The following is a 24309-nucleotide window of genomic DNA, read 5'->3' as shown; positions in this document are numbered from 1 at the left end:
CTCTCTTTCTTTCTTTCTCTCTCTCTCTCTCTCTCTCTCTCTCTCTTTCTTTCTCTCTTTCTTTCTTTTTCTCTCTCTCAACCCTCACTCACCCTCCCCGATCTCACACCCACGCACGCCCTTCGTGGTACCCCAGCGACAGCGTAGTGTCACCATCACCCTCGTTGACTCTCTTTCTCTCTCCCTCGTCGTTGTGAGACATGGCGAAGCCCAGAAAACACTTGAGCGAGGTTTCTCGTCCCTCTGATTTGGGTAAGCCTCGAGACACTTGAAAACTTTTCATTTTCGTCCTTATGGCTGAATTCTAACCTAGAATATGCTTGTGGATTGTTGTTTTAGCATTGAAATAACTCGGGAGGGAGAAACCCAGCTTCGATAAGCCCCGCGTCCTTTGTGTCTCGTCGAGACCAGGCCTTGGGCTGGCTCACCCAAACCCAACCAAACCAGGCCCCGTTAGGCCGTGTTTAGGGCTCAAGCCTTAGGCCTTCTATTCATTTGACCCAAAAGCCCAACCCGTTCGATTTTTAATTTTATTTATTTTATTATTCTTTTCTAAACCCAAATGGACTGGGCCGGGCCTTTAAGCCCAAGCCCTTAGTTGTTTAGCCCAGGGCCTTAGGCCTATTCATCCTTAACCTAAAACCCTAGTGAGCCCAGGCCTTCGGGCCTTAGGACCAAGCCCAATGGCTAAGCCCAGATCCACCGGACCCAAACCCTTGATCCGATCCAACTCTAAACTGGCTTAACCCGATTGACTTTGACTGACCCGACCCAGACTCGTTGACCTTTCGGTCAATATTGATCGTTGACTTTGACCGATTAGTAGTCAACGTTGACTTTGATCGTTGACTTTTTGGGTTTTTGTTCGGGACCCCTCCTAAGCTAATTTCGACGTCCTAAACTCGTTTCCAACATTCGTTTTAGTAGATTTTGACTAAATGTACCCTTTATGTGCTTAGGTGCAATTAATATTGGCGTTTCTGTTATTCCTTTTGGCAGATTTTGCACCAAAGGTGTACGGTGAGTGGACCCCTTCTAAAATGCATGTTTTAATAGTAGAAATTCATACATGAAAAGCATGATTTAATGATTATGTTTTATGAAACAATTTATGAGATAACATACTTATTGAGGTTAGTTTGAATTATTACTATTTTTCCTATAACCCGTGTTCTTTATCGAATATCTAATGGATGACGATATAATATTTAGAACATGTTTCGAACACCTCTTTATAGTATAAATGATGGATAACTTTATACTATGAGGTTGCCTTTCAAATATATGTATGTTCAATGGTTTTGTACTTACCTAGTGGTCCCTATTCCGCTACAGGGCAAGGGATAGATTCCATCACAGGCGAGGTTACGGTTTTGGCATAGGGCCTGAAGAAATAATCTCTAACTACGGGCTGAGAGACACCGGAAGCTGGCACGGGGCCTGGAGTGAGATTGGACATTCACTAGCGATTACTATATATACAAGATATGTTTTGAGACATTGCACGGCATGCTAGGTTTCAGAAAACCTATTTTATTTATCATACTATATGTGTTTCCATAAAACCTAGGGGTTAGAATGTTGATAGTTGTTTTATTATATATATATATATATATATATATATATCAACTTGGTCCACTCATGTTTGTTTTGCATCCCCTTCAGGACATAGGAATGAGAAACACGATCCGAATTGCGAGGCATTCCCCTACCAGTGATATCGTGCTATATTCTTTGCCTCGGCATCTATTGTAATAAAACTTCTCTATCTTAAATTTTCCGCTTGTACTCTGTATTAGACGTATACTCCAAACATGTCATGCATTATCTTAATATTTCATTATTGGCAGTTGACCTTCAGTTTTGTGTTATACGTTCCTATTGCATGGATGATCCCAATTTATATGCATGTTCTCAGCATTTGCATTAATTAAACGGCTTTCCTCACGTCTCGGGTGTCGGCCAGCACGTGCCCATCCTGATGTCCCGAGGAAATCGGGATCGGGGTGTGTCACCCACAACCTCTTTGCTTGTCAGAAAATATGGGAATTTATGAATGCAACAAATAATTCTGCATTGTTGAATTGGAAAGTTTTATTGATACTCACAATCTTATGAAGACACTCCACACTTTCATTTCTACACTTCAACTTTCTTTTTTACCCCTACTTGGATTAAGAAATGCTAAGGAGACTCTCAAAGTGGAACTTTCTATTGACTCTCTGCCACCTCACGTTTTTGGCACAATTCTCATACTAACATTACAAAATATTGTGCCAAAAACGTGAGGTGGCAGGAAGCCCATGGAGAGTCCCTGTTTTGAATTAGTATGAGTAAGGGGGAGTATGTTGTTGATGCTAATTTGGAGTGTTTTATCCATGATATTTAGTAACGGGAAGTACGCCATTGCTCATATTGTGACCTCATATATGCTTTTCATTGGGACGTTCTTGGTTTAGAGTTCTTATTTAATATTCTTGCTGAAGATATAAACGTTTCTATTCGAATCTACTAAAAGTTATCCTCTCACAAAATAAATAAATAAATAACAATAACAATAACAAAATGAGAAATGTTAAGGAGTTGGGACTCTCCATAGACTCTCCGCCACTTCATTATTTTGGCACAATATTTTATAATGTTGACTTGAGAATTTTTCCAAAAAGATGAAGTGACGAAAACTATGGAGAATCCCATTTTTAAGAGAGTCGCTTTAGCATTTCTTACTAAACACACCTTAGTCCTTCCATTTGACTAAAAAACCCAGAATAGGTGATGTCACGTTTTAGGATCACAGCAGCCAAGAAACAAGTATATTATATTAGTCAATCCCAGTTGAATAAAAAATAACATATTGAAATCTTCGTTTACATTTGTATGCACTTGCTGGTGGTAGCTGAAGCAGCAAGTATGTTAATGAGAGATCTGAGAGAGTTCAGGTGAATGGTGAGCAGCTCAAGGTGAATCGAAGGGCCGACCTTGATACTTGAGGATGATCTGTGATGCACTTGTAAAGCATTGAAGCCTCCTTCCCAGACCTAGAAACTTAGAGAAGAAAGTTATATACCAGGAGGTAGGAAGACTGATTAATTTGCTAGTGAGTTTGAGAGCACTGAGATTTTCATGTAAGTGAGCTACACAACACTACTACTGCAATCATTTTATAATTGTGTGTGTTTTCATGCTCTAGCTTTACACATATGTTTTGTTTTTTCTTCTGCAGCAACCAATTTTCACTTTTTCAGGCAATTTCTTTAAATTCTTGATGCAGTCTTTTTGTTTGGCCGATAGATAAGTGATAGATAAGGTTACAACTGAAAGGGAGAAAACATGATTACATGATTCAAGTCATAGAACATTATAGCAGCACCTTAGGGGATGGCATAGCCTTAAATAATAGGGGCGAGGTCCAAATGAAAAGAGGCCTACGGTGGATACCTAGGCACCTAGAGACGAGGAAAGACATAGTAAGCGACGAAATGCTTCGGGAAGTTGAAAATAAGCGTAGATTTGGAAATTCCTGGGTGAGCCAGACTACACATAAGTACCCGGACTGGCTGACTAGCAACCTACTCCTCATAGAAATTGGAAGGAGCCAGAATCCCCCTCCTTTAATCCCCCTACGCACCCAAAACAATAGAACCCTAATTACTAAGATTCTAGATGCATTTAGGTACAATAGAACTTGTCAGATTACATTTACAGATGTTCCCTAAATTTTGTGTTTGGTAAAATATTACCTCAGTTACTCAAGTGGCCCTTTACCACAGTAGTGGAAAAATGTTGAGCCCTTGCATGACGGCATGGGTTCAAATCCTGTCGGTAGCTAATCTAACAATATCTACCGTTTGGCCAAAAAGAAAAAAAAAATACCTTAGTTACTGAACAACATGAATGAATATCAGTTTCATTTTTGTGCTTTTATCTTCTACAACGTCTGCTTAAGCCTTAAACCATGGTTTTAAGATGCAGCTTCTTTCCTCCTCTCAAATTCTTCTTTTCCTTTGTAATTGTGCAGATTTTTCTATTCAGAGAGAAACACCATGGCAGAGGTTTTCTGGACCTTCTTCTGCAACAGTTCCGAATGTTCGACTGAGTCTGGAGCTGATTGCACTTCGGGTTTTTTATCCGTTATCGATCCAAATTCATGCATCAACAATATTTTGGTCATTGCAGTTGACATCTTGCTTCTGTTTATATTGTTATGTTTCTTCATATATAGATTGTCATCAAATAAAATAGCACCATCTCAGTCTCACACCATCTCTGCATTGTCAATTGTCTCAGCCAGCCTTAATTCCGGTTTGGCTTTTACCTGCTTGGGGTTTGGGATATGGACAATCGTCGACAAAGTAAATACCGATCAGTCTGTTTTACCTCTCCATGGATGGCTAGTTTTGTTCTTTCAAGGGTTCACATGGTTCCTTCTGAGTTTAACCATAACCCTGAAAAAACCACTCTCTCCACAAATTGTCATCACGAAATTTGTTTCGATTCTTGCCTTCTTGTTAGCTGCTTTTTTTTGCAGTTCATCGATTTGGGAAGCTGTTGTGGATGAGGCAGTGTCATTTCAGATTGTTGTAAACATTTTATATTTCCCCGGATCGATTCTCTTTCTCTTTAGTGCATTTCAAGGAAGCAGTAATGTAAAACTTGATACAGAAATCCATGATGATGCTTTCTACACACCTTTGCAAGGGGATGAATCGGATGTCAGAGGTGAAATCAGTTCAAATGACAACGTAACCCCTTTTGCAGAAGCAGGGTTATTCAGTACATTGTCATTTTGGTGGCTGAATCCACTGATGAAGAAAGGCAAGAAAAAGCTTCTTGAGAATGAAGATATTCCACAACTGCGAGAGGCTGATCGAGCAAGAACGTGCTACTCAATATTTATGGAGCAACTGGACAAAAGGAAGAAGCAGAGTTGCTCATCAGATAACTCTTCTATTTTGTCCATAATTTTTTTATGCCAGAGGAAAGCTATTTTGATAACAGGGTTCTTTGCATTGATCAAGGTTCTAACCCTGAGTAGCGGCCCACTGTTTCTCATGGCCTTCATTGACGTTGCTGAAGGCAATGCAGCTTTTAAATATGAGGGTTATGCACTTACTCTAGGTCTCTTCATCTCAAAAATCTTGGAGTCACTATCAGAGAGGCAATGGAACTTTAGAACAAGGTTGATTGGGCTTCAAGTAAGATCAGTGGTCTCTGCTGCAATTTATCAGAAGCAACTAAGACTCTCAAATTCTGCCAAGATGACTCACTCTCCTGGTGAGATAGTGAATCATGTAGCGGTGGATGCTTACAAAGTTGGGGAATTTCCATACTGGTTTCATCAGATATGGTCCACAAGCCTTCAGATGTGTCTTGCATTACTTATTGTTTACTTCTGTGTCGGGCTGGCAATTGTTGCAGCCCTCATTGTACTTATATTGACTATGGTGGCAAGCTTTCCGTTGGCAAAGTTGCAGCACAAGTACCAAACAAAGCTCATGGCAGCACAAAATAGGAGGCTGAAGACCAGTACCGAAGCGCTTTCAAATATGAAGATCTTGAAGCTGTATTCTTGGGAGGCAAATTTCAAGAATGTTATCGAAGGGTTAAGAAGAGAAGAATTGAAATGGTTAGCTCAAGTGATGTTTCAAAAGGGGTATTATAATGTTCTATTCTGGGCATCTCCTCTTTTGGTCACCACAGTTACTTTTTGGACATGCTACTTCCTCGGATATACACTTTCTTCAAGTAATGTTTTCACACTTCTGGCAACATTGCGGATTGTTCAGGAGCCAATTAGGCTGTTCCCAGATGTTTTTGGAGCATTTATTGAAGCAAAGGTTTCATTATCTCTGATTGTAAAGTTCCTTGATGAACCAGAGTTGGAGAACAGACATACAAAAGATAGCAGTGGCAAAGAGGTTGAGCGTTCCATTTTATGTAGATGTTCAGAAATTTCATGGTATACTAGTGCTACAAAGGCTACATTAAGGAACATAAATTTGGTGGTGAAACCGGGGGAAAAAGTAGCAATTTGTGGAGAGGTTGGCTCTGGTAAATCAACCCTGTTAGCTGCAATTCTCGGAGAAGTTCCACGCATTGGTGGTGTTGTAAGTAACCAAATCACATGGGGGTAATTATTCTTCCAATTATTATAGACAGGAAGCCTTACTTAGATATTCTGACTGCCAATTTTTTCAGGTTCAAGTCTACGGGAAGATGGCATATGTTTCTCAGTCTGCATGGATCCAAACCGGAACTATACAAGAAAATATTCTGTTTGGTTCTGCCATGGACAATGTTAGATACCAAGAAACAGTTAGCAAGTGTTCTTTAGTGAAGGACCTTGAGATGCTTCCATTCCGCGATCTCACTCAGATAGGAGAAAGAGGTGTCAATCTAAGTGGTGGGCAGAAGCAGCGCATTCAACTTGCACGTGCACTCTATCAAAATGCTGATGTCTACCTCTTGGATGACCCTTTCAGTGCAGTTGATGCCCATACAGCGACAAGTCTATTCAATGTAGCACTTCTTTTTGTGCCTCACACTAATAATGAATGACGATATTGTCTTTCTCTTTTTTCAAATTTCTCCAGTGAAAGCTAATGCGACTGTTTTCCAGGAATATGTCATGGGAGCTCTAGCGGAGAAGACAGTTTTGCTTGTGACACACCAAGTCGACTTCCTTCCAGCTTTTAATTCGATATTGGTATTTAAGAACATTTTTACATGGGTTTACTGATACCATTCTTCTTAATCCGTTCGACAATCAACTAGGTAAGTCCCATATGTAACATAATTTTCTTCACAGTTGATGAGTTCAGGGAAAATTTTAAGAGCAGCTCCATATGAAGAGTTGCTGGCTTCTTGTCCAGAGTTCCAAGACCTCATTAATGCACACAATGACACTGCTGGTTCTAGAAGCCAAGTTGAATATGCTTCTACCAGAAAACATAAATTACCTAGGGAGGAGATTGAGAAATTTACCACCGAATTACCATATGAAGAATCTTCAGGAGATCAATTGATTAAGCAAGAAGAGAGAGAAACAGGAGATACTGGTTTCCAGCCATACATCCAGTATTTGAAGCCGAGCAGGGGATTTTTCCATTTCTCCATGGCCATTGGTTTCCACTCCATTTTCATACTTGGGCAACTAGCTCAAGTTTTTTGGTTGGCTTTAAAGCTGCAGGATTATAGCGTGTCAAGAGCAAAACTCTTCGCTGTTTATTCTGTGATCATGTGTCTAATGATACTTGCTTTGGTCATTCGAACTTTCTATCTGGTCTACTTGGGATGTGGGGCTTCAAACTCCATTTTTCAAACCCTGCTGAACTCTCTTTTCCGAGCACCAATGTTGTTTTATGACTCGACACCTTTGGGCAGGATACTTAGTCGAGTAAGACTTACAGAGTTTGAAAAGCTGTTTTTAAAAGATGTTCTTTTAAGTAAGCTATTGGAACTAACATTAACATTTGCATCGACTCTTTTGTTTAGGTATCCACTGATATGAGTATCATTGATCTTGAAGTACCTTTCAAGCTGATTATTGCAATTTCGGGAATTCTGAACACATATAGCATATTTTTAGTATTGGTTTTCCGTACTTGGCCCGTTGTGTTTCTGATTATTCCCACAATTTATATTACAATATTTTTACAGGTACTGCACTATGAGAAACATTCTTGTTTAGTTCTTCAATGATTTCCTTACATTCTTGTTTGGCTCTAAGCATAAAATATTCTATTTGATTTTCCTTTCTACAAACAGAATTACTACTTTGCTTCGGCCAAAGAGTTGATGCAAATGAATGGCACAACTAAGTCTGCCCTTGCAAGCCACCTTGCTGAATCTATCGCTGGAGCCTTGACAATCCGAGCTTTTGGACAGGAGGATCGGTTCTTGTCAACAAATTTGAAACTTATTGATGCAAATGCTGCTACTGACTTCAATGGATTTTCTGCAAATGAGTGGTTGATAGGAAGGCTTGAGCTCGTTTGCGCTATCATTCTTTCAGCCTCAGCACTTGCCATTACTTTGATTCAGTTTGACACTTCTTCCTCTGGTTAGTAAACACTAGCATCCACCATCATATTTTCCTCAGAACTTTAAACAATTCAGTTTACCATCTGTGGTGCATCGTTTACATTTCAAGTGTCGTGCCCCTAATTAAACCATTCTGCTTAATCTTTTTACAGGATTTGTTGGCATGGTACTATCCTATGGTCTTTCATTGAATGTATTCGTCGTAATTGCTGTCCAATTTCAGTGCATGCTTGCAAATTCAATCATATCTGTTGAAAGGGTGGAACAATACATGCATATTCCTAGTGAAGCTCCGGAAGTAATAGAAGAGAACCGACCTATGTGCAATTGGCCTACTGTTGGCAAGGTAGAAATACATGATCTAAAGGTTAGTGCAACAGAAAATTTACAAAAGAGTATAACTCTAACAATGCCCGGAACTTGTGTATGATAACTAATGAAACTTATGCAGGTAAGATATAGGCCAAATGCCCCGCTAGTTCTTCGTGGGATAAATTGCACAATTGAAGGAGGCGACAAAATTGGTATTGTTGGCCGGACTGGAAGTGGGAAGACTACTCTTATTAGCATTTTGTTTCGTCTGGTAGAGCCTACAGAAGGAAAGGTCATAGTGGATGACTATGACATTTGCACAATTGGACTTCATGATTTAAGATCACGTTTTGGGATCATACCACAAGATCCAACTCTGTTCAGTGGATCTGTGAGATTCAATTTAGACCCCTTATCAGAGTATACCGATCATCAAATATGGGAAGTAAGGTTTTTGCCATGAAATTAGCGTTTCAAAACAACCATTTGACATTGAAGATATGTCAACATTGAGTATTTAGCAAGATGTAAACACAGCTTTACACTATGACCTTTTTTTTCTAACTTAATTTATCTTCCATCAATGTGTAAAAGGTTCTTGAGAAATGTCAGTTGCGAGAGGCCGTTCAAGAAAAGGAAGACGGCCTTGATTCTTCAGGTAATAAACTCAGTCTGTCTCAGAGGAGTGCTTTTTGGTGTCAGTGAAACATCATTGTTATCTGAAATTGTCTATAAAACAAGAGGTAATTAAAAACTTGAACAGCAGTTGTACAAGATGGAACAAACTGGAGCATGGGACAACGACAACTATTCTGTTTGGGACGTGCTTTGTTGAAGAGGAGCCGAATACTGGTGCTCGATGAAGCCACTGCATCAATGGACAATACAACAGACGCTATTCTGCAGAAAACTATTAGAACAGAATTTGCATACTGCACTGTAATAACCGTGGCTCATAGGATACCAACCGTGATGGACTGTACAAAAGTGCTTGCTATTAGTGATGGTAAGCATTGCTTTTGCTACAAATCTCTTATTTATGTTGTTTTAGTTGTTAATTAATTAGCGAAATGCACAATGACAGGGAGAGTGGTGGAGTATGATGAGCCAAAGAAGCTGATGAGGAATGAGGGCTCACTATTTGGGCAGCTAGTCAAGGAATATTGGTCTCGTGCTGGTGCTGCTAATGCCGGCATCCACTCAGAAGATAGAATCAATTAAACTGAAATATCATTTTTCATTAGCATCATGCCATTGTTGGATTTTTGGATTGCCGAGCCGCCCCACTTTAACGACACCAACATTATCCACAACTTTATCACATGCCCAATCCTTTAGGTGTGGGATTTTACCACAAAAGGCCTTGATATTAGTTAGAGTAGGGTAATCTTATTTAAACCCATTGTGGATCCCCACCAATGTGGGATTCTTAACACTCACCCTCACGTGTAACCTCATTTAGTGGTTCACACATGGAGATTCACATCGGTAATTCAAACTTAGAGGTCGGCTCACATTGGGCCCACTTGTTTTCAATGGAACTCAGCAGTCATCTCTATATTAAGAGTTCAAACTTGTTTCCTTATGGATGACAAGCTCGTTGGCTTGCACGGGCCCAAACCTTGGCTCTGATATCATGTTGGATTTTTGGATCTCCGAGCCCGCCCCACTTTAATGACACCGATATTGTCCTCAAATTTACCAATTGTCCAATATGTCAACTGTGGGATTTTACCACAAAAAGCCTCGATATTAGTTAGAGTAGGGTAATCCTATTTAAAACCATTGTGGGACTTTATCCCCACCGATGTGGGATTCTTAACATAAAACTGTTGGGAATGCTTAATTACTTTAAAGAGTAAGGAGGAGAGTGAAAGGGTGATGCCATCCAACTAGAGCCAACAAAAAATTATGGGCTCCTACTGAAACACTTTCCATCCCTCAAAAGCCAACCTGCTTTCAATACTAGTTGTTACGTTACACTGCCATTTAAGGTTGAAGCTTCAATATTCGGAAAGGGTTACAATCTAAACTCTAAATCCTAATGTATTAGGTGTTGAGATTATTATTATTATTATTATTATTTTTTTTTTTTTTTTTGTTTTGAAGAAACAAATATCTGCACTAAAGGGGTGGGGAGTGAGCTAAGCCTTACAATGAGCTTGCCATAATAATGTGGTTCAATTTTTCCCTTGACAAGAATCGAACCTAAGATATCTCACTTACAAGTGAAGAGAAATATTATTAGACCGTAGTACTAAGCGACTTTTGGACCAAATGATGATATTGTGTTGTTTCTTTATATCGTGAGAAGAGTCCAACTATATTTTTTAGCAGACTTAGGTTTATTTTCTTAACCTTGCCGATTTTGGAAGATCATAGTGGATTAATTCATTAAGAAAATTGCATACGAATTGTTCTGGTCTATTGAGGAACTGCTGATAAATGAAACAAAAGATTGGGAAAAGTGAGTAGTTTATTTAATTCTCCACTCATTATAATAACACTTGACTCTTTATATGTAAGGGGTCATTCCTGATGACGCAGGGAAGCTTATAGAAAAAGTGATGAATTAGGAATAGGAATCGTAGCTCAGGGACTCGAGCGGAACTAGAACAGAGCAAAGTATTTGCTGGAAGATTTTAATCAACATTTAAAGTCTAACTGGCAGGCCATTTTGTACAGTACTTATACAAGGCTTACAATATTAAGACTTCTAGTTTCTATGGGACTCTAACGCTCTCCAACAGTAACTTGAAAATTTCTAAGCGACAACTTAATTAAGCCTTCTACCTCTAATGTGCATGAGCTGGCATTTAATGGCCCTTGTCTGCTCCATCAATTCCATGAGGATTTTCACCGCGCTGATGAAAGTTGAGGTTCTACTATAAAATTAATTGGTAATAAGGAGTAGTCCAATTACTTATAGAGCATGCAACGTCCCTTGTTTTTCCAATATGAAATTCGTACTCTCAACACGTACAAACATTGTAATTTCAACCGTTCATTCTCCTCATCATGTAAAGATCACATTTGGAAAAGTTCATTTAATTTGGATACAATTTACCCTTCCATATGTGTTGAACTAATCAATGGTTATGGTAACCATTAATATCCTCATGATTAACCGTGAACTTGTTTGATTTATTTAAATGACTAAACAGTCTTTATTAGATTATTATAAAGAAAATGAATGGTTCAGATTAAAACATTTTATGGGAAAATGAATGATACCACATCGTCATGTAAGGAATAACGGAAAGAGTTAAGCAGTGTCCATCAAAACAGGTCATGGCACGAAATGGATACGCAATCCGGCCATGCCCGAAAGGGTTTATTGCCGACGCAGTTAGCAGAGACTTGATCAATGTGGCTCCATGTGTTTAAAACAGACTCAGCATTCAGTACACTCTGTAAACTAGCAATATGCCAGTATCTAATAACTATTGTTAAAAGTAGATAAAAACAGTACTATGAAAACTGGTCACAAGTTTGAGCTAGTAACATGATATTTCACCAGCTCTGCCTAGGCAGGAGCACCACTTTTTAACTGGAAATAAAGAAGAAAGTAGTAAAGCCCCAGAAGGTTGCTACTAGTAATGTTGTTGCTGTCTTCTGAAAGTTCACTGCCACTCTCTGGGAGTAGAACTGTAGAAGCACTCTTCCGTCGTTGCTACCATAATCGTCGCAAAAGGCTTCGCAACCCAACTTTGTGGCCCATGAAAGTAGTTTCCCTTCTCCAAGTAATTAAGCAAAGTTTCTTAAAAGCTTTTTCATGTCTACTTCCCTACAGGGCACATTTATTTTGAGAACCAAAAATGCAAAAAAATGCTGTTTTGTTAGATGACCCACATGAAGAAATATGCAACATCCACTGCTTCTTAACAGCGAACAAATGTTAAAGTTCTTATCAGCCAACAAATGTTGAAGGTGTGTTGCCTACGTTCACATCTCTTGGCCTTAACAAAAAAGATATAGTTTTCCTATATAAAGGCTTATCAGTTCACAAATATGCATATAGAAAAGAGAAAAAAAGTATGCAATCTCTTATTTTCCATTGCTTTGTAATTTCAGTTTAATAATGAGAGAGACTACTGCTACTGCCCCAAGGACGTAGGCATGAACACTTACCGAACCTTGTAAATATTTTGTCTTATTTACTTTATGTTCTACTGCACACATACCGTCGATTTCACAATAAATATCTTATTTTCAATTAATTTCAATTTTTCAAAAGGGAGTTAAAAGATTTTGAATAAAATTTTGGTAGAACAAGTCTCAAGTCCAACTCATAAATACAATGATGATATTATTTGTGATAAATTCAACACCTAATTGTGATTTTGCAGTTGCGCAGCTTTGCCGTGTTCGTTGTAAAAATATCTATATAAACAGAAAATCACTTGTTAATAAGCAGAAAATGTTTTCACCTTTCTGCCTAACAGATCAAGAGTCCTTTTTGCATTTGTGTTTACAATTATATGCGGCTGGTTGTAGAAGAAATTAAAAATTTTAACGAATGCCACATTCAAAGCAGGGCATATATGTAATTGTAAGAAGATGAATGAGCTGCTCCCACTGATCTTCTAGGTTCAAGGTGAATCAAGGGCTGATATGTCGTTGACTTTCTAAAGGATTTGATGCCACCCATGCATAACTTGAAGAACAAGTTATACACTAGCAAAAGCTCTCCAGCAACATATGAGGAGTAATTCAATTACTTATGAGTACGTGTAAGGTTCTTCCTTTCCTTTATGTGGGATTCCACTCTCAACACATCTCCTCACGTGTGGTGAATTTTCATACCTAACATGTGAACAACACAAATTGATAATATAGAACGCGTGTAGTCGTTAAGCTTCACACATGTAGCTGTTGCTAATTTTGTCAAATGTCCAATATGGCATGATACTTTAGAGAGTAGTGCTTGCTGGTTTATTAAACACAGGACAATAAATTGAATACATTTCTGGTAAGGGAACGTGATTTTTCGTATCTTTTTTTTTGCATGGCTGACCTTTTTTTATTGTTATACTGCCAGGGTTAGTTGTTACTCTTTGTTGAGAGTGAATCTCACTTGGAGAAATGAGGGATCTTGCATGTACTTATAAGTAATTGGGCTACTCCCAATAGTGCCAATTGGTTTTATGGTGGAACTTCAACTTTCTTTATGGTGTTAGAGAAGGTTGTCCTATATGTAAAGCCCAATGACCAAATGCGCTCCACGTCACCTAATTTGTGTTGTCCACGTATTAGACTTGAAAATTCACCACATGTAAGAATATGTGTTGAGAGTATGTCCCACATCGAGGAAAAAAGAGACCTTGCATGTGCTTATAAGTAATGAGTTACTCCCCTTATTGCCAATTGGTTTTATGATGAAATCTCAACATTCTTCATGATATCAGAGTACGTTGTCTCACATGTAAAACCCAACGGCCACATGCGCTCCATGTCACTCAATTTGTATTGTCCACGTGTTAGGTTTGAAAATTCGCCCCGCATGAGAGATGTGTTGAGAGTTGAAACCCACATAATGGAAATGAGAGACCTTGCATGTACTTATAAGTAACTAGCCTACTCCCCATATTGACAATTAGGTATCTTTATATATATAGCCAACAACCCCTTTTGGAGTCACAAGCTTCACCAAAACTTTTTGGACAAAAATGCCCCCAAAACAAAAAATTGCAAAAGCAATCCAAAATAATGCATCAAATAATGCATGGGTATTTTCGTCATTTTAACAGTATTTTTTTAATGATTAATTTTTTTGTACAGTTTTTTTTTTTAATTAGTACCTCATAATAAGCTAGCAATAATGTGATTCATTTAGTTGTTCATTAAATATTATTTTCTTTATTTTTAAACACGTTCAAAACATCTTATGAAGTGTGTAATGCCGGTTATAAAAAAAGTATTTCTCACGCACATAATAATGTGATTAAATTAGTTGTCAAATGATTGTTTTTTTTTTTTGAGCAAACAATATTATCTACACTAAAGGGGAGGAGAGTGGGCTTAACTTCACAATGAAATAGCAATAATGTGATTCAATCAGTTGTTTATTAAATATTATTTTCTATATTTTTAATGTAAATTCAATATAATGTAGATGGAAATTGAAAGACCGATTTTATTACGTGAATTCAGCTGCTTTGATTGGTTTGTGAAGGGTTATTTCTAGCATGATCTAAGATTATTCATTTACTTCAAATATTTGATTTTCTTTTTGTCAATTCATGCATATAAATACATTTAAAACGTGTAAGTCGTGCGTGAACTCGTGCATGAAGGCTAGTATGGTAGAACTTCAATTTCATCCATGCTGCACCCAAAAGCTTAAGCTATTATGAAATGGGCAAACAACGCATGGCAGCACATGTATGCATTTTTTGTATGAATCCAAGGAGCTCACATTGGATTTCCAATGCTAGAAAGGTTTATTACACGAGATGTAAATTATTCTCCACTATGTTGGAAGAGATTTTTAATTCAAATTTTGTGAGCAACTAGCAAGGGTGTATGAATTGCTTACAAAATGAGTTTTCATAGCACACAATAAGTAAAGAAAATTCATTTCTAAGCAATAGATAATGAAACAAACAATTCAATCAAAGATGTTGAATATCAATCTCTACGACAACAATCAACATAAATAATCAGTGTCGTTGTAGACCGTATTAAACGAAACGAAGAACGTTGTCTTACACAGTTTCATGCATGGCGGCTCATTTCAAATCTCTTATATGTGTATCCTGCAAAACATCATGCAAATAATAAAAAACAATCCTCACAGATGACAACAACAAAATAATCATAGGGAGACAGACTTGTACCATGAGGACAATGTCTCACATCGTTGAGGGATCAAACCATGCAAAAGCTTATAAGAGGTTGGGCTACTCCCCATATTGACAATTGGTTTTATGGTGGAACCTCAATTTTCTTCATAGTATCAGAGCAAGTTGTCCCATGTGTGAAGCCCAACGGCCATACGTGCTCCATGTCACCCCGATTGTGTTGTCCACGTGTGGCGAGATGAGGGGGCGTGTGAGAATAAGAGGAGAAGGTTCCACATTGGTGAGGAATCAAACTATGCAAGGGCTTATCAGACGTTGGGCTACTCCCCCATATTGCTAATTGTTTGGGACGTGCTTTACTGAAGAGGAGCCGGATACTAGTCCTCGATGAAGCCACTGCGTCAATGGACAATGCAACAGACTCTATGATGCAGAAAACTATAAGAACAGAATTTGCAGACTGCACTGTAATAACCGTGGCTCATGGGATACCGACTGTGATGGATTGCACTAAAGTGCTTGTTATTAGTGATGGTAAGCATTGCATTGTGTTACAAATCTCATATTCATGTTGTTTTAGTTGTTAATTACTTACAGAAATTTAAAATGACTGGGAGATTAGTAGAGTATGATGAGCCATTGAAGCTGATGAAGACCGAGAGCTCATTTTTTGGACAGCTAGTCAAGGAATACTGGTCTCGCGCTGCCAATACTGGCATCCACTCAGACGAATGATAAGGAAAGGCATTCGATGTGTAAAAAGCTCCGAAGAAAGTTTAGTAAGCATGGTAAAATTGGGGTGTGATATTCTTGTTTTTGTATTGAAGCTCTGCCTGGTTTGCACCATTCGAATTTCTGCTTTGAATTCTTAATATATAGTTATACTACAAAAATATTCCGAAGTTTGAAATTCTGAGGAAGTATCCTGTTATGTATGTTTTTATGAATCAAGGAGCTGAGATTGGAAAAGTATCTGTTTGCAGCATTTATATAGTTTCTTGCGGTTTAAAAAAACCAATTGGACAAGGAAACCTAGGATTATATACGAACAACAAAACTTTATAACTCTAGTTCCTAATGTTCAAATATGGAAACTCAAAACGAATCATTGAAGGCTTCACTGTTTTAGCATTGAGGGTTTCGAAATTCGAATGCTAGTTATTTTGCTTGTTCAGAGACCACTCGACCACAAAAGCTTAAGCTGTTGAAAATTTGATAAATTACAAAGAATCAGAAGGCCTCATTTGATAGAAAGGATTAGCTTGGATAGGACTACTCCCTATATTGAAGGCATTTTGAAGCGAGAAATGGATGACAACTTTCCTACTTTGTACAAGTTGAAAATCACTCATGAAGAAAAGTTGTCCCTTTAACCTATCACTTTTGTGGGGACTAGTAGAGATATCTTTTCTTCATGAGTAACCTTCAACTTGGAAAAAATACAGAAGTTCTCATCCATTTCCTCCTTCAAAATGCCTTCAATGTAGTGAATAGTCCTATCCAAATTAACCCTCCTTTTCAAACGAGGCCTATAGGTGCTACCTCACCTTTCACCTTGCAAACCCAAAAAACCAAACGAATCAGGATTGTAGGTTTTGAACCAAGGACCTCCTCTAATGGAAAAATGTCTGCTATACCATATCGATCATACCATCATAGTATCAAATCAAGTAGTCTTATGTGTAAATCCCAACAACCACATGTGCACCACATCATCCGAATTGTATTGTTCATGTGTTAGCCTTGAAAATTCACCACACATGAGAGGGGAGGGGGGTTGAGAGTATGAATATTATGTCAGTAATAAATTATTAAGTTACTCCACATATTACCAATTAATTTTATGTTGGAATCTCAACTTTCTTCACATTGCACCCCAAAAAACTTAAGTTATGAAATGGGCAAACAATGCATAGCAGCCCACATGTATGCTCTTTTGCCCGAATCTGAGGATCTCATATTGGATCTTCCGAAGTCCAAGTAGTTTAGTAATTTCCCAAAGCTCATGTAATCGTTTGAAAAGTTTCAATTCAGTGTGTGAACACTTGGAAGTAGAACTGGCATTCGTGTCGTATTTTTCGTGTTCGTGTCGTTTTCGTGTCATACTCGATATCTTAACGGATCGTGTCGTGTAACATCCGTTAAAATAAAGAGAAAATTAAAATCCCCTACAATTTTTTTATATTTTTTAGACTAAACATTTGTGTCTTTTTGAAATTTGATTAAAGTACTTTGACCAATAAATACCTCAGCATTTTTAGTTAATTTAAATTACATATCATTATGTAGTTTTTGAAAATAAAATGTTTTTTTTCCTTATTTAGTGGGATATTAGTTATTAACTCTATTATCTCTTTTTACATTTATATTCTTTCGATCAAAATAATTTATTTTGTCCTACAAACATTAAATATTCTCTCTTTTTCCAAATGGTTTGTTTTTATGGATTTTTTTTTTCCAAATCATTGGTGAGCCACATTAATTTTTTCATATTTTTTTGTCAGACTATTTTTCTTTGCACTTTTTTTTATTTATAGTTGTTTATAAACTATTATCAAGTACAATATATTATGTGTATATTATCGTTGGATACGTTTGAATTTGTAAAGAATGTTGATTGGTACGTTTATTTACGATTTTGGTACGTTTGATTTGGTATATATTGTTGATATTAGTACATTATTTTCAGTTTTGGTACGTTCAATTTTGTACACATTATTTATTGGTACGTTTATACTGTTGTCAGTCCTATTTTTCGTACGTTTGATTTCGTTGGATTTAAAAATATTTTAAATCATTTTGAAAAAAAAAAATATATATATATATATATATTAAATCGTAGATAATCATTGCTAACTTGTTACATCCCGGCCCGGGGCGGATCACTTCCCGGCCCGCTCCACCACCGTAGCACGATATTGTCCGCTTTGGGCTTACCATTCCCTCACGGTTTTGTTTCTGGGAACTCACACGAAAACTTCCCGATGGGTCACCCATCTTGGGAATGCTCTCGCGCGCTACTCGCTTAATTTCGAAGTTCCCATGGAATCCGAAGCCAGTGAGCTCCCAAAAGGCCTCGTGCTAGATAGGGATGGGAATATACATACAAGGATCACTCCCCTGGGCGATGTGGGATGTCACATAACTTGTAGGAAGTATTGTGAAAATAAATTGTATTTAACTACTTTTTCTTAACAATAATCTCCAAAGAGGGAGAGAGTAATCAAAATGCTAGATTATAGGGAATTTTGGCGTGAGGTTTTAAGAACTGTGGAGCAGTGGCAAGTTATGTAATTTTGGTACAAAAAAATATTGATTCTAATACATGTGGCACCAAAATTATGAGAAGAAGAGTTTAATCAAATCTTTAAAAGACACGGATGTTTAATTTTAAAAAATTCCAAATTGAGGCACCTATTTCTAAACGTCCCTAAAATAAACGGGTAAAATGATCCGAACCAAAATCGACCCAATAGTATTAATAGGTAATATGACCCGACTAGTTACCCATTAAGGAAAATATATTTTAAACCAATAAATAATCAAATGAAAAACATAATACTAAATAATTATATACATACCATATTGTCACATCCAAAATTTTCTTTTAAGTATATTTTCGCTTACCTAAATTGATCAAATGGTAAAATTGGAAAATATCAGAATAGAGAAGGAGGTTTTTTATCCAAAAAAGTTCTAATAATACAAGTGAAATAGAATCCAACGGTATAAATTTACTCTCATTTATCTTACAGCTATTATTTAAGTAAAGTCTTTAATAGTTTTTTAATTAATGTAGAAGTGTAAAAAAAATAGAAAAAAATATATAAACGCTCGTAATGACAAGCTTTACAACTTTCATGAAGAGCTTAACTTCGAAATTCGCCACTATAATCATATAAATCAAAGATCAAAATTTAACCGTTGATTGTTGTTTACATTTACGCTTCATTGTTCTCATCAAATTTTTTTTTTTTAGATTTTGTTTTTTGAAAACATGATCTATTAGAGGATGCAGGAAAATGAATGGTTTGAATCGTTGATATTATATTCAAAGTTTTACGGTTAATGAAAATATTGCTTGATGTTTATAAAGTTTCTACAAACTATATGCATCGACTCATATTTTAGTTAACCGTAAAGATCGAAACGTAATATCAAATATCTGAACCATTCATCTTCTTACATCCACCAGATGATCATGTTTTCAAAAAAGAAAATTTTAAAAATGAAATTCAGTAAGAAGAATAAAGCGTAAATGACAATCAACAGTTAAATATAAATTTAAGGTTTATGGATTATAGTGTTGGATTTCGAAGTAACCCCTTTATGAAAGTTGTAAAGCTTGTCACTATGAGTGATTGTACATTTTTTTTACATTTTTTACACTTCTACAATAATTATTAATAATTTTATTAATTTTTCCCTCAAATAAAAAATATTATTCATGAGGGTTTGGAGGATTTTAAAAATCTAAAATATAATGTAAGTGTAACCATTATCTACTCATAGAGGAATAACGATGAATCACGAGTGTTTATATATTCTTTCACATTTTTCATACTTGCATGTATGTCTTCTTAGTTCTTGCCTATACAAATACTATACTAGTTTATTTTAATTTTGGACAACAACATGTTAAGTAAAATTTATCCTAGTAATGAAAATAAGGAACTCTCATAATAAAAATAAATAATAACTAAATTTTTTTTTTAAAACTTATATAGAATACTAATACAAAACTATATATTTAATATAGAATATATTGATATATTAATATGGCTATTGTATTTTATAATAAATCTTTTAGTAATTAAACTTTAAAATTATCAAAATAATTTTTTTCTTAACGGGTCGAAACGGGTTACCCACGTGTTACCCGCATGTATACCTGTTAAGAACCCGTTATTAACCGGTTTTTAACGGGTCACTCAATAATGACCTGATTAATTATAGTGTTGACCTAAAACCCGTTATTTTCGTGTCGTGTCAGAAATTGCTGAGGCTACTTGGAACTCAAATAAAAACTCAATAATAAAAGGGGTTAAAAAGTCCAGAACCACAGAAGTGGGCTAGCATCCATCTATGTCATTTGACATCTTTGTGCTCAATTAATAATATGTCCCATATGTTGGTTAGTGAGGGAATCGTGGTGACCCCCTACTGTGTAGCAGATTTCAATTTTTTAAATGTGCAGATTAGTTTGTTAAACTTTCTGTGTTCTGGGGTAGATATGCCATCAGATTCAAATGCTAGGCCACTAGCTTTGGTTAACTGGCTATTTATGCAAATGTAAATGGTGAACATGTATACTACATATTCGAAGTGTACTTAACAGATGTGCGGACTTATGCTAACACTGCCCGTCATATCCGGCGCTACACTTACTCTGATACCATGTTAAGTTCACAGCTGTAACTTTTTTTTTTTTGCTAGACTGGCTTATAAGAAAAGGGTGCCTATGTACTACATATTAGTCCAAAGATAACCATGCTAATTTCTTGGCTTTGATTTTTGTGTTTTCTTCTTTCAAAATTGTTGATGTTAACTTCAATTGTGAGGTTTGGAACTCAGTAACTTTACACCTAGCGGGAGTCATGGAATAGCATAGCTATGATCAATTGAAGAAGAAAAGAAATGGGTTGAATAGGAATTCTTATTGACCTACTTAACAAAGTGGTTAGAGTCTTCCATACAACATCGGTTTGCGATCCAACAGTAAGGAAGTTATATATGAACGCAATGCTCATAATTTCCCTCTAGACCTAGTTGGTTTGATTTGATGTGGAAGGAGAGGGACAAGCACAGGGCGTGTACACCTAAGTTTGTTTTTGTCCAGTGAATGATGGCGCCCATCCACCTTGACGTGCTCATATACTCATCACAAGGTGATATTCCCCAGCACATGGGTGTGCTTATTTATTTGTTGTTGCATTATAAGTGTAGAAACTTATGATTCTGTGAGAGAAAAGATAAGGATAGAGAGAGAGAGAGAATTCTAGAAAGAGAAGTGTATTGATTGAATGAATTCATTACTTAGTCTGAAAGAATACAATAGGAATATAAATAGATACAATTAGCTTAACAGCTAAGTAAAGTAAAACCTTTAATTACATATAGGTTCTATTATATTCCTAACACACCCCCTCAAGGTGAAGGGAGAAGATCGAACTGAAAGCTTGGAAGCCAATTCGGCAAATCTAGCAGAAGGCAAAGATTTAGTGAAAATATCTGCAATTTGAAGAAGAGAAGCAACATGATGCACACTGACTTTGCCATAGAGAACCTTTTCTCGAATATAGTGATAGTCGATTTCAACATGCTTTGTCCTAGCATGAAATACAGGATTGAAGGCCAGTGCAATTGCACTTTTATTATCACAGAAAATCGCAGGAGTTTTGAGAAGGGGAAATGAAAGATCCTGCAAGACTTGACAAACCCAACTGAGTTCAGCAGCTGTATGAGCGAGAGACCTGTACTCGGCTTCAGTAGACGATCGAGCAACAGTGCATTGCTTCTTTGCACTCCAGGAGATGAGATTCGGTCCAAGAAAAACACAGTAGCCACTGGTGGATCTTCTGTCAACAGGACAGCCAGCCCAGTCAGCATCAGACCACGCAGTGAGGTATTGAGGACCTTTTGTTAGCCAAAGACCGAAATTAAGGGTACCCTTCAAATATCGAAGGATCCGTTTAACTGCCTGTAAGTGGACTGTCCGAGGAGAATGCATGTGTTGACAGACTTGGTTAACCGCAAAAGCCAAATCAGGCCGAGTCCATGTTAGATACTGCAAGGCTCCAACAGTGGAGCGATAAAAAGAAGGATCAGAAAGAGGAGAACCAGAGTGATCCAATTTCGCAGAACCAACAGGAGTGGAGCAAGGCTTGACACCAATCATATCAGATTTCTTTAGCAAATCAAGAGCATATTTAGACTGATGCAGAAATAAACCTTTCGCAGAGCGGTGAACCTCAATACCGAGAAAGTAGTGAATATCACCCAAGTCTTTCACAGGAAACATAGTTTGTAACTGAGTAATAATGGATTGACAAACTGTGGGAGAACTACCAGTGATGATGATATCATCAACATAGACTAAGATGAAAGTAATGGTAGAATCCTTTTTGATAAACAGACTGGAGTCAGAATGTGAAGAAGAGAAACCTAAAGAGAGGATAGCCTTGTGAAAAGCATCATACCAAGCACGAGGTGCCTGTTTTAAACCATAGAGTGACCGTTGGAGTTTGCAGACATGTGTAGGTTTGGACTGATCAACAAAACCAGGAGGCTGGACCATGTAGACATCCTCCTTTAATGTACCATGCAAAAAGGCATTACTTACATCAAGCTGATGGACAAACCAGTCATAGGAAACAGCAAAGGATAAGAGAATTCGGATAGTAGTAGGCTTTGCAACAGGACTGAATGTCTCAGAGAAGTCAAGACCCTCTTGTTGATGGAAACCTTTGGCGACAAGACGAGCCTTATACCGTTCAATAGAGCCATCAGGTTTATGTTTGAGTCGAAAGACCCACTTGCAACCAACCAAGTTCAAATGAGACTGAAACGGAACCAATTCCCAAGTGCCTGTGGATTGCAATGCTTGAAACTCAGCCTGCATAGCTTGCATCCAGTTGGGATTTTTTGAAGCTTGTAAAAAAGTGGTAGGTGTGGAAGGAAGACAAGTAATAGAATCAACAGAAGCTGGAAGGGAATGTTTTGTTGCTGTGAAGACCTTTGGTTTATGAATTCCAGCCTTAGCTCTCGTAATCATAGGGTGCGAATTAGGTGGAGCAGGGGCAGGTACAGAAGCAGATGGTAAACAGGGAGTGGACGGATGAGAAGTAGCAGTTGTGGACGCATTACTGTCAGGTACAGAGGATGCTTGATGTGGTGATGAACCAGCAGGACTAGCAAGCTGTGAAAGACTCGGGGAAGAGCTTGGTGAAGAGGAGACAGGAATAGTGACAGTAATAGGAGAAGAGCTGAGAGATGAAGTACTCTGGGGTAAAGTAGAGGTAGAGAACAAGCCTTGCTTAAAAGGGAACAGGTGTTCATCAAAAGTAACATGCCGTGAGATATACACTCTGTTAGCCACAGGATCAAAGCAGCGATAGCCACAATGATTGAGACTATAGCCGAGGAAAACACACAACTTGCTCTTTGGATCAAGTTTAGTTGACGAATAGGGTTGCAGCCATGGGTAGCACGCACAGCCAAAGGCCTTGAGAGTGTGATACTTAGGAACAGCATTGAAAAGTTTTTCCCAAGGACTAGTAGAAGATGCTTGAGGAGGCAGTCTATTTATAATGTAGACAGCAGTCTGAAAAGCCTCAACCCAGAATTTTGGTGCCATTCCACTTTGAAAGAGAAGAGTACGACCCATTTCAACAACATGCCTGTGCTTCCTTTCTGCACAGCCGTTTTGTTCAGGTGTATGCGGACAACTTAACTGATGTGTAATACCCTGTTCATTGAGAAAAGTCTGAAAATTCTTGCTTAAGAACTCACCCCCTGAATCTGACCTGAGACATTGGATCTTGCAAGAAAAGAAATTTGTAACCTTGAGAACAAAAGTCTTGAAAGTGGAGTAAACATCAGACTTATAAACCATAGGATAAAACCAGCTGTATTTAGTATAGTCATCGACCAAAATGAGGTAATACTTGAAACCAGTACATGAAAGAGAGGGAGAAGGACCCCAAACATCTGTATGCAGTAAGTGAAAAGGCCTAGTGGAAGTACAAGGCAAAGTAGAAAATGGTAATCGAGATGCCTTCCCCAACTTACAATCAGTACAAATGGAACCTGAATTTACAGAACCAATAACAGGTAGCTGATGGTTATGAACAACATTATGTAAAACTAAGCTCGATGGGTGACCGAGTCTTTTATGCCAGAGATGAACATCTGCCTTAGCTATCATCAATGCCGTAGGCGAGAGAACAATTCCTGAGGTTTTATTGGATGCAGTCCAGTAGAAAGGATATAAGCCACCTTCACAGAGGCCCTGGAAAAGCATCTTCCCAGTTCTTAGGTCCTTGATATAGAACCCAAAAGGATCAAAAGTCAGAGAAGCCCAATTGTCATAGACAAATTTGTAAACTGATAACAGATTATGGGATGCTTTGGGAACCAACAACACATCATT

General features: G+C 37.5%; 2 protein-coding genes across 2 annotated transcripts in view; both read left to right on the top strand.

Moving 5' to 3' along the window:
- Positions 1-24309, top strand: part of LOC103943732 (translation initiation factor IF-2) — a 72554-nt gene that overhangs the window by 32183 nt on the left and 16062 nt on the right. The gene's annotated exons all lie outside the window — the stretch shown is intronic.
- LOC103943730 (ABC transporter C family member 10-like) lies at positions 2875-9878 on the top strand. Its single transcript, XM_048589104.1, has 12 exons — positions 2875-3125; positions 4019-6107; positions 6199-6519; positions 6620-6706; positions 6809-7396; positions 7495-7659; positions 7768-8062; positions 8196-8410; positions 8495-8800; positions 8950-9013; positions 9122-9361; positions 9440-9878. The coding sequence occupies exons 2-12, from the start codon at positions 4044-4046 to the stop codon at positions 9574-9576; spliced, it is 4482 nt and encodes a 1493-aa protein (XP_048445061.1). The 5' UTR covers positions 2875-3125; positions 4019-4043; the 3' UTR covers positions 9577-9878.

The sequence above is a fragment of a genome, unplaced genomic scaffold, assembly GCF_019419815.1.
Source record: "Pyrus x bretschneideri cultivar Hongxiangsu unplaced genomic scaffold, Pyrus_bretschneideri_v1 Contig3, whole genome shotgun sequence".
Classification (NCBI taxonomy): Eukaryota; Viridiplantae; Streptophyta; class Magnoliopsida; order Rosales; family Rosaceae; genus Pyrus; species Pyrus x bretschneideri.
Note: the sequence above shows the minus strand (reverse complement) of the source record. Positions and strands in the feature narration are given on the sequence as shown.

Bases quoted from the DNA above. Each gene is read 5' to 3' on its own strand.
- LOC103943730 (XM_048589104.1), top strand. From the start codon at position 4,044: ATGGCAGAGGTTTTCTGGACCTTCTTCTGCAACAGTTCCGAATGTTCG. The intron at 6,108-6,198 runs GTAAGTAACCAA...CAATTTTTTCAG, and splicing joins TTCCACGCATTGGTGGTGTT to GTTCAAGTCTACGGGAAGAT. The intron at 7,397-7,494 runs GTAAGACTTACA...TCTTTTGTTTAG, and splicing joins TGGGCAGGATACTTAGTCGA to GTATCCACTGATATGAGTAT.